This window comes from Manis javanica, chromosome 11, assembly GCF_040802235.1.
Source record: "Manis javanica isolate MJ-LG chromosome 11, MJ_LKY, whole genome shotgun sequence".
NCBI lineage: Eukaryota > Metazoa > Chordata > Mammalia > Pholidota > Manidae > Manis > Manis javanica.
This window is the reverse complement of record NC_133166.1, coordinates 2,771,017-2,782,665: the sequence shown is the minus strand read 5'-3', so window position 1 is coordinate 2,782,665 and position 11,649 is coordinate 2,771,017. Positions and strand designations below refer to the sequence as shown.

At 36.7% G+C, this 11,649-nt stretch overlaps 2 protein-coding genes across 2 annotated transcripts; both read left to right on the top strand.

The window, feature by feature from the left end:
- LOC118968066 (olfactory receptor 8K5-like) lies at positions 1-945 on the top strand. The gene has a single exon (XM_036996736.2). The coding sequence runs from the start codon at positions 4-6 to the stop codon at positions 943-945; it is 942 nt and encodes a 313-aa protein (XP_036852631.1). The 5' UTR covers positions 1-3.
- Positions 946-6,798: 5,853 nt separating this feature from the next.
- LOC108386531 (olfactory receptor 8K1-like) lies at positions 6,799-7,758 on the top strand. The gene has a single exon (XM_017644444.3). The coding sequence runs from the start codon at positions 6,799-6,801 to the stop codon at positions 7,756-7,758; it is 960 nt and encodes a 319-aa protein (XP_017499933.3).
- The last annotated feature ends 3,891 nt before the right edge of the window (positions 7,759-11,649 follow it).

The following is an 11,649-nucleotide window of genomic DNA, read 5'->3' as shown; positions in this document are numbered from 1 at the left end:
CAAATGGAACAAAAGAACCTCACATCGCTGACTGAGTTCATTTTGGTGGGGGTCACAAGGCAGCCTGAGCTGCAGGCCCCACTTTTTGGGGTCTTCCTCATCATCTACACAGTCACGGTGGTGGGCAACCTGGGCATGATCGTCTTGACCCAGGTGGACTCCCGCCTCCACACACCTATGTATTTTTTCATCAAACACCTGGCTTTCATTGATCTTGGTAATTCTACTGTCATTTGTCCCGAGATGCTGGTAAATTTCATTGTGGATCAGAATACCATCTCCTACTATGCATGTGCCACACAGTTGGCTTTCTTCCTGATGTTCATTATCACTGAATTTTTCATCCTGTCCGCTATGGCCTATGACCGCTATTTGGCCATCTGTCACCCTCTGCTCTACAATGTCATCATGTCCCAGAGACTCTGCCACGTGTTGGTAGGCATTCCATACCTCTACGGTACCTTCCAGGCTCTACTGTTCACTATTAAGATTTTTACATTGACTTTCTGTGGCACTAATGTCATCAGTCATTTCTACTGTGACGATGTTCCCTTGCTACTTATGCTCTGCTCAAATGCACAAGAAATAGAATTGTTGATCATCGCATTTTCAGCACTTAATTTGATGTCTTCCCTCCTGGTAATCTTAGCATCCTACGTACTGATTTTAATAGCCATATTTCGAATACATTCTGCAGAAGGCAGGAAAAAAGCTTTCTCCACATGTGGTTCTCATCTGATGGTGGTGGTTGTGTTTTACGGTTCTCTACTATTTATGTACACGCAGCCCAAATCCACTCACTCCTTTGATACTGATAAAATGGCCTCCGTGTTTTACACGTTGGTGATCCCCATGCTTAACCCCTTGATCTACAGCTTAAGGAACAAAGAGGTAAAAAATGCTTTCCACAGGCTCTTTAAGAATCAGTGCAAACTTAGTATCTAATATTCAATATGTGTAATATTGTTCTAATAAACTGAACAAGGCAAATGTCTCAGTAATATTTCTAATAGATATAATTAAACTCTTTTTGGGTCCAGAGCAAAGACTAATTATAGCTCGCAAATAGATTATTTCCCTTAAATTTAGCCAAATGTATCCTCATATTTTAGGTCTCAATTAAATGTTATACCCTCCCCAACATTTTTTGCTTTTGATTCAACTTCTTGTCATATTTATCCTATAGAACCTCATATTTACCCCAACAGAAATCTTGCTAAACTCTAAGTCAGTAAACAAAGAGTTTGTTTCAATCAGGTTTTTGTTGTTTTTTTTTTCTTAAAGGCAGGCATCTTCTTAATCTTGTTTTTGTTGTTTTTTCTGAATCAAGTGTAAACAAAGAAAGTCTCTCCCAGACAGCACATAGGTGGATTTTGATTTTTAAAAATAATCCATTCTGCCAATCTCTACCATGGGAGAATTTAGTCCATTTACAGTTAAACTTATTTAAAAAAACAGTTATACTCCCCAAAATATGAGAGGCTACAATAATTCTAAGTTGGGTAAGCAGAAAGGAAATTACATCAAAACACATCATAATTAAAGTTCAGAAAACCAATGATAAAGAGAAATCCTTAAAACAGATGAAAGATACTTTATGACTAAATTAAGAAAAGATTTATCACTGACCTCTTGACAGAAACAATACGTCATGAAACATTGTCTTATGTCAACCTGTAATAACATATCCATTAAATATCCTTAGTTAATAGATGTTTTCTTGTTCAGGATTGTATTGTTGCTGTGCAGTTGCATCTGGGAAGGTCTCTCTGTGCACCAGGTTAAACACTTGGTAAAACCTCATTCTGAATAGGCCAGGTTCTTGACCCAGGATGAGAAAGAATTCCCTACCAGGTCAGACAAGTGTAGCTAAGGAAGAAACTCATTAAAGTGAGAGTAGCAGTGAAGGGCAGCCTTCTCGCGGGCAGCAGAGAGCAAGGAACAGCACAGGGATAAAAGGGAAGTTAATTTAACTCCTGCTCAGTGTTGGACATGTACCTTGCTAACTCCTAATACCAGGTTCACCTGGCGTCCACTGTCTTCTTGAATCTGCACAGTATGGCAACTAAGCCCCTACCACCCCCCAGGAGCTGGGGGAGCCACAGAGCACTGGATGGAGTAATATGTTCTGAGAACTTCCCAAAGGCAAATAAAGGAGATTTTCACTCAGCCTACTAAAGAGCAGGGTCATGCAGCTGCAGTCCTGTCCAGGTCACCCAGGTGATGGGAACTTGCAAGCCCAAATCAGAGCTCAGTAGTTCCCTCCCTACTTGTCTGAAGTAGAACAGATAGAGTGAAGACTTCTGCTTATATCTGAAAATCAGAACGAAATAACAGACAAAAATACTTTCCACTGCAAAAGCACAGACAAAATGCAGTAAGTTGAGCAGTGAACAGGCTTTATTCAAAACTTACACACTCGAGGAAAAGAGAGTGCAGGTGATCTCAGAGAGGAGGCACGTTTAAGGGGTTCGGATTCTGTCTTCTAAGGCTTTCAAGAATGGGGCAAAGAGGAGATGAATTTGTTCAGTGTAGGCTTGACGTGTGGTCTCATGATGTCTCCCTTTGGTGAGAGACATTATGTCACCATCTACAGTCAGTTCTCTATATACTTCTGCAAGATAAACTTAACACAAGGAATTGATTGATCTTATTCTTCTCGAAGATAGGGTTTCCTGCAAGCACTGGGAACACATCAGTTAGGACTGCTTGCCCTGCCTTAAGATAGGTTGTTCATTTATTACTAAAGATTATGTTAGGAATCTTACCTCCTAACCCCCTGTTTTTTAAAATGGAATTTTAGACTTAAAATGGGGTCTCTCCTGTTATTACTAGACTGTTTATATCTTGGCATTTTTCATCATAGGCAGGAAAAGTCAAGCATGATGCTTGTTCCATGTCCCTGCCCTATTGAAATATAATCTCTCTCTAGGAGGTCAGTCATTCTTTTGTTTGCTCATGAATTATGTCTATATGTATGTATCTGCGTGCATATGTGTTTGTGTGTCTGTACTATATGCAATGATATTGTGTAAGAGGGATGCTGACAAAAGCAGATCTATAATTCCCAGTGTTCATGATATTGTATAATTTATTTATTCAGTTACAGTCAGGCATTCAATACTTTTGACTTTTCCTAAAGGGACATTCCAAGAATAATTAACAGATATCCAAGCCACTCTCCCTCAGGCAATTATTTGCAATTTTTTTAATCCTGGAATCAGATTGAAACTTCAACAAAATGAGTCTCAAGGGAGTAGAAAAACATTTAAATACATTGTGCAACAATCAGTGCAGATTAAGACAGTAGGAAGTCAAAACAGATTCTCCATGAAGGTGAGTAGAACAAGGTCTAGGACGGAGCTGTTACATAGCTGCTGATGCTCTGTGCTGTGCATTTAGGCCACTTTACTTGTCAAAAGAACTCAATGCTTCAGTTATCATTTTAACAAGGATCTTTGTCTATCCTTTTTTTACTTATTATCCCTTATGTCCCACTTCCTATTTCCTGTCTACTCAGGATAACCTTATTGGAAAGACAGCATGACATTGTGTTTATGAGAATATATTTTAAAGACCGAATACCTTTATTTGAATCTTAGCACTATCTCAGTGACCTTGGTTATTCCACCCATGCCTCAGTTTCCTCAACTCTCAACTGGATACAGTCACACTCTGTACTTCCTAGAGTTATTATGTGGATCATATGAGTTAATACATGTAAAATGCTCAGAAAAATGCCTGCACATAATAAGTTATCTATCATTGCTTGATATTCTTAGGGAGGAAGAAATTTCTTCTACCCTTCAAGGTTCTTCTAGCTCATCTAAGAATCAAATTGACCTGAGACTGATTAAAAGGAGAAAAAAATCAAAGTTTAATTATAGATGTATGGGAAAGCCCTACACATGAGTTCAAAGACATCTAGGGAGAATGTGGTATTCATGTCATACTGGACCAAGGAGAGAGGGGATAGCAGTCTGAGAATTCAAAGGAAATGGGAAGTAATTTATAGGAATATGAAAGAATAAATGCTTGATTAAAAAGTATATTACTGGTCACATACAAACAATGGGATATGGAGGGAAATTTTATTCAATGGCTTGGTCACCTTCCCTCCTGCCTGTTACCCTGGTTCTCATCGTCCTGTAGCTGCTGCGGGAGAGCCTGTCCTCCAGGGGCAGGTCCTCCATCTGCATCCGCTTTGTGCAGGTGCGGGGTGGGGGGTGGGGGTCAAAGTATCTCCTTCAGTCTGTTGGGCCTTGATGGTTTTCAGCTCAAAATAATCTACATGCCAAAGTGACACATCTTGGGGATCACTCACTCTGGACCCCTATAATATTCCTTTGTGTTCTTTTCACTTGACCTTTTTAGATTAATCCTCATTATAAATTCATAAATAATCACAAGCCAAGTCCTTTTTCCACAATAGAGGAATGTTTGATTGGATGATTATTAGAAGAAGTGATTCCATAGACAGAAACATGAGGTGTGCCAAATGTGGACAAGTTATTAATAAAAACTATAAAATTTACAAGTAACAGCATTAGAGTTTGCAATGAGTAAACTAGCTGAGAAATATTACAATGAGAGGTATTGAAATGCAAGTTTGATGGTTAGAATTTTCCAAGTCATATCCTGATTCATCATTCCACCAACAGTTTAGAAGGTCTTTTTATGTCTTGCTATTTTAAAGAGAGACAATCATGTCATTAAGTTAAAGTTATGGTTTAGGTACAGATGTTAGTTTCATAAATTACTTAAAAAATTTAAAAAGCTTGCAGCAACTTAAGTGTCCTACAGTAGATAAATGGATAAAGAAGATGTGGTACATATATGCAATGGAATATTATTCAGCCATAATAAGGAAAAAAATCCTACCATTTCCAACAACATGGATAGAGGTAGAGGGTATTATGCTCAGTGAAATAAGCCAGGTGGAGAAAGCCAAGTACCAAATGATTTAATTAATTTGTGGAATATAACAACAAAGTAAAATTGAAGGAACAAAACAGCAGCAGACTCACAGACTCCAAGAAGGGACTAGCAGTTACTAAAAGGGAGGGGGCTAGGTGGGAAGGGTGAGTGTGGGGGGAGGGAGAAGGGGATTAAGGGACATTATGATTAGCACACATGATGTTGGGAGGCCACTAAAGAAGGCAGTTTAGCACAGAGAAGACAAGTAGTGACTGTATAGCATCTTACTGCACTGATGGACAGTGACTGCAATGGGGTATGGGGGGGACTTGATAATATGGATGAATATTGAAACCACAATGTTGTTCGTGTGAAACCTTCATAATGTTGTATATCAGTGATACCTAAATTTAAAAAACCTTTTAAAATCTAACATATAATATATATAGGTCTCTTGACATATTTAAAATGATTTTGAGTCACAAGAAGTAGGTCATAGTAACTGTGTTGAAACAAGCACTTCAAAATACCTTGTCCCTTCGAAGCATACTTTACCAAAGTTTCAATGAATGTATGTTTTATGTGGGTCTCAGTCTATCAATAGTGAAGCCAGAACCTGACTGGGCCCACAGTCCTTTTGGTGAACTTCCACATTTACCTTACTGGAGCCAGTGTTATGGCTGGACCAGCCCGTGTGGTTCTTACTCACTTCAGCAACAACCATCAGTGAACTTTGAAAAATAAGGTCTATTACTTAGGTCCTAGAGGTTAGGACCAAGGACAGACTACCCCAATATATACCATTTTGACATGTGGATGATTTCAGAGTTAACAATCAAGGCCCTAAAGACTCAGGGAAAACTCTGACCTCCAACCCCTCACCAACTACATAAAAAGAATATAGACAGAGAACACGATCCAGGAAAAGAGCTAGCACCTTACATGGCTACATTCTAATGTAAACTAGGTGTGGTAGACAGGGAGGGATGTGGCTAAGCCTGTTAAAATACCTCTTTTTGCCCCCTCATTGTTATTGTGTGGACCAGCAAACAATTGTCGATCAAAAATTTACTCTCTCCATATTCCTGTAAATTACTTCCATTTTCCTTTGAGACCACAGACTCCTATCCTTATCTCCTTGGGTTAGGATGACATATAAACTTCATTGTCCCTGACTATCTTTGGAAGTCATGTATATGACCTCCCTCTACATATGTTATTAAACTTTGATTTTTTCTCCTGTTAATCTGTCTCATGTCACTTTGACTTTTGGACCAGCTTGAAGAACCTTGAGAGATAGAGGAAATTTCTTCCTCACCAACAATGTCACACCCCAAGCCAAACAGCAAGGTTGTGGGGGGTAAGGGGAGGAGAGAGAGAGAGAAAGAGACAGAGAGTACGTGTGGACCTGGGCTTCTGCTTTTCCTGGGGCTGAGAATGAGGTACTCAGGTTTCACAGTTTCTCTCTTTATTTGGTGAATTGAAAACAATTAAAATGTGGGAAAGGAATCAAAGGGTCATTCCAGTGTCAGGCGTCTAGATCACAAAGGACTCTCTCTCAAGGTTGGGGCAGCCTTGACCTAATTGTGCAGCTGCCAATACATTTATTCCAGATGGATATCTTTGAAATGGATGCCTCTGCAATCTAAAGCTTAATGGAAGAAACTTGCATTACAATCAAAAAAGCTAATTGTTAGGCACTTACACTACAATGTGAGTGTAGGTGTTTATAGTTTTGGCTTGATATGAAGAGGTGTCTCTATTTATATTTTGTGATAAAGAATATGTTTCTATATCTACTCATCATGTTTTAAATTCTCTTAGAAGATAACATCTCAAACAAAATCAGTACTGGTTTTATACCTTACACAGGTTACCAAGATGAACCATCTGGAGAAACAGAATCATACTGCAGTGAACAAAATAACTGAATTTATCCTCATGGGGATCACCAACAACCCTGGGCTACAAGCACCCCTTTTTGTAGTCTTCCTCATCCTATACTTGATCACAGTCACAGGCAATGTGGGCATGTTAATCTTGACCCATTTGGACTCCAAGCTACACACTCCCATGTACTTTTTCCTTAGACATTTGTCAATTACTGACCTTGGTTACTCCACTGTCATTGGCCCAAAAATGATGGTAAACTTTGTGGTGTACAAAAATATGATTTCCTACAACTGGTGTGCCACCCAGCTGGCATTCTTTGAGATTTTCATCATCACTGAACTGTTTATTCTATCAGCAATGGCCTATGATCGCTGTGTAGCCATCTGCAGACCCCTCCTCTACATGGTCATCATGACAGGGAGAGCGTGTTGGGTGCTGGTACTTATTCCCTATCTCTACAGCACATTTGTGTCACTATTTCTCACGACTAAGTTATTTACACTGTCCTTCTGTGACTCTAATGTCATCCGTTATTTTTACTGTGACTGCCTCCCTCTGATCTCCATGCTCTGTTCTGACACACGTGAATTAGAATTGATCATTTTAATCTTTTCAGGCTGTAATTTGCTCTCCTCCCTCTTGGTCGTTCTCGTGTCCTACATGTTTATTCTTGGGGCCATTCTCAGAATCAACTCAACTGAGGGAAGATACAAAGCGTTCTCCACCTGTAGCTCCCATCTGACAGTGGTGGTTGTGTTTTACGGGACGTTATTGTTTATTTACCTGCAACCCAAGTCCAGCCATACTTTTGATATTGATAAAATGGCCTCTGTGTTTTACACCCTAGTGATCCCAATGCTAAATCCATTGATCTACAGCCTACGGAACAAAGAAGTAAAAGATGCTCTGAAGAGAACTTTAACTAACAGATGTAAAATTCCCACTTAATATGTTAATATTCAATTACAAAAATGGATCGAAAAACCTTTGCTTAATACTGTCAGTCCAATTCTAATATAAAAAAATCATAATTGTTTTACTAGACTGTTTTTTTCTTTTTCTAGATAAAACACTTCCTCTTACATATTCCATTGCTCTTCTCTCCACTTCAATTAAATAAACAAATATTGTAGCCAGATAATTAAAATCCAAGTGATTTTCAAGGTTATATTTGGACTTACATAGAAATAAGGCAAATCATTCTGAGCTCAGACTTGTTGAGGCAAAGAAAAAAAGTCTTAATGAAATGGAGTAAAATTAACTATAAAGTAAGTAATTTTTTTATAGCCATCACTACATATTAAACATAAGTAACTGAACCATGAAAAATGTGTGGACTAGAACAGGAGCCAAGAAAGTAAGTAAATGTGTGATTATAACAGAAAACAAATTAATTGTCTCAAGAATCTAGGCTAAGTAGGAAATAAAGCATGACACCTCTAAAAATCTTCAATTGTATAGAACTGTATTTTCTACCTCAAGGATACAGCAGGCACTTGGGAAGATTTGTTTTATTTAGAACTCCAAGAAAAACATTGGCAAATTCTGGGTCCCCCTTGACAGATCCTCACACTACAGCTAAATTTGGTTTATGATAGCTTCCTGATAAACAAGCTGATTTAGGATTACCAGCTAAAGATAAGTGACTTATCTGATCATCTACCTGAAAGACATCAACATTTTGAAAACTCTTTGTCAGTGAAAACAAAGACTAAGATAACTAATACACTCAAGGGTTGATTGCATTTTCATTTATGTCTATTTGCATGGACTTCATGCTTCACGCACATTGTGTCTTCACCCAGCAAATGAAAAGATTCCTCATGCCTTAATCATCTCCTTATTTGAATAGGCATTTTTTAGGTTTTTAAAATATATACACTACTCCAATCATATTTGTTGCAATCTGCCCTATTATTCAAACTGAAAATAAAGGGTAATTAAAAGAAAATTTAGACCTATGCATTTTGTTTATTTTTTCCCTTTTTTTAATATTCTGTAGTTTACCAAGAGGGTTGATTTTAAGTGTGCTTACAACAAAAAGAAAAGAAAAACTAAGTGAAGTGATGGATATGTTAACTGATTTTATTGTGATCATCATTCACAATATATACATAAATCTAAACAGGGTGTTATATACCTTACATATAAAAACTTTCATTTATCAATTGAAACCTCAACAGAACAGGAAATTTTTAAAAAGTAAAAAAAATTAAATAAAACATAAATCCAGAACAATAAAAGAAAAACAAACTGCATTCTCCAGTTATACCAACTTTGTTTAGCATATTGGCTTTGGATCCTGTCCCCAAGCATATTTATTGTTATGAATAACTTATTTTCTAGAGTAACATTTTATATTATACTCACAGGCTTATTTGGTCATATATACTTTTCTTTCCGAAATTCTTTCATTTCCATTGCTATTCACAAACCAAAAAAAAAAAAGTTAAATAATATTAATAATATTCTCCAATATCATCCATATAAAATGGACTTTAAGAAATCATATTATACTGTGTTCCCTGCAACTTATTTTTCTTGATAATTCATCTGCAGCATCTTTCCTGGTCAATCAACATTAAATATCATTTTTAGTATCAGTATACAACTGTGGACTGTACATAAATCACTTTATATTTGGCCATTCTTGGATTGACAGACAGTCAATTGTAGCTTTTTATTTCTTTTGCCACTATAAAAAAATGCTGTAGCAAATAGCCTTGTGCTTATAACATGATATTGTATTGCTTTTTATTTCTAAAACAAATGTATAAGGGCTCTTTCATATTCTAATAAAGTGTTTGATAAATGCTTTACAAATATGCATAACAATTGGACATAAAAGAGAAAACAGAAAAAGTGCTACACATTGTGATTATTTTTCCAAGGAGTAGTTTCCTTATTTCTTTTCCCATTTTCCAAGAAAAGATACTGACATATCATTTTCAATGTGTGACTGTGCAATGATGAAATTGCAAAATGTCAATAATAGGTGATTACCATCATCAGCTGATGATATCATAAGCTGTTTGATATCCTATATACACTGCAATGGTTCTAAAACATTACCTTCTTTCCTGAAGAAAGCATGTAATACTCCAGACATCACTGCATGAGGCCATCATCCCCAATCACCACAGAGCATGTATTTTCATTGTAATTATAATAATGAATAGTTTAGAAATAACACTACCAACTACATGATAATTTTTTAGTATTTGTCTACTCTCGACTTCTTCCCAGATTTAGAACCTGTAGTTTTCTTTTGATTATATATTTCTATTGCATAATCTTATTTAACTAATAACTTGATGCACCAAAATCTTTAGCTATGAAATTGAAATATAATTGAATTAATTCTTAAGTGACAATAGTTGCAAGGCCCTAATGGTTCAATTCCATAAGCTCACCCTCCAATTATTTCTAAAAATCCTTGAGGCTGATTTCCTACATGGACACCCTGAACATGCTTGATCTTGTCTGTGTTGATTTATTTCATTACTTCCCCACCCATTCTTTCTTTTTTAAAACAGGAAGATGTACTCTTTTGTGAAGGGATTTTCTCAAACACTTCAAAATCCCTTCGTGGAACAGGAAGCCAGTCTGGCTTGAAGATCTGGAGAGAGAGGGCTCAAAAGAGAGAATGATCTAATTTAATATTTTGTCCTAAGCATCTAAGTGGTTCATCCCTTTGTGTAACATCAGAGGATTGAGACCATGGGACAGCTTCCAACAAGACTCAATTTTAAGTTAGAAATCAAATTTTAATATTAAAATAATTTTAAAACTGTTATCAAATGTGAGTGTTCTCAGAGTGGACAGTTCTAGGTCTAACCTCATGATATACAAGCTAGGTTTCTCATGTCCGGCTCTAGATCTGCTTATATATAGTAGGGCGCAGATTCAGAATGGCTAAAAAAATCTTGCAAAAGAACAAAGTTGGAAATGTTACAGTACTAATTTCAAGACAAACCATGAATTTACAGTAATCAAGAAAATATTTGGGTCCAAAACACATGCACAAACATATATTCAGTTGATTATCAGCTAAGGGAACAAAGTAATTCAGTAGGATCCAGGATATATAAATATATTCTACAAAGCAATTATAAGAACACAACCTAAAAAAAAAATGGGGTAAAGGTTTGGAAAAGACACTTCACAAAAACACAGGAAAGGCCAATGCACACATAATAGAGGCCTAACATACTTAGCCACCAAGGAAATATAATTACAGTAACAATGAGGCTGCTTCCCACGCACTAGTTTGGATAAAATTAAAAATACTAGATTGGCAAGTACAAAACAGTCTATCAGTTACCTTGTTCAGGTCCTGAAATCATCATACACTGCTAATTGTTGTACACAAAGGTACTACCATATGTCCCAAGAATTCCTCTCCTAGATGCTTACCCAAGAGGAATGACATATCCAAAAAAATATGTATATATTAATGTTTTCCATAGGCTTATTCATAATAACAAAAAATATGGAAATATTTCAACTGTCCATCAACAGATAGACAGAAAATTATAGTAATAAATAAAACGGAATACTTCTCAGCAATAAAATGGAATAAACTGCCCATATACACAATGAGATGGATAAATTTCAAAAACATTGTGTTGAGCACAAGAAACAGACGAGTTTGTGGTGACAGAGATCATAGCCATTGTAGCCTGGGATATAGTGTAGGGCAATTTACCACCTGCAGACTTCAAGAGACATTTTGAGGTAAGGGAAATAACTCTCTTAAAGAGAACCATAGTGACTTAATTTTTCAAATGTTCTCCATGCACCTTAGCATTTTATTTTACTTAAATTATACCTTAAAAA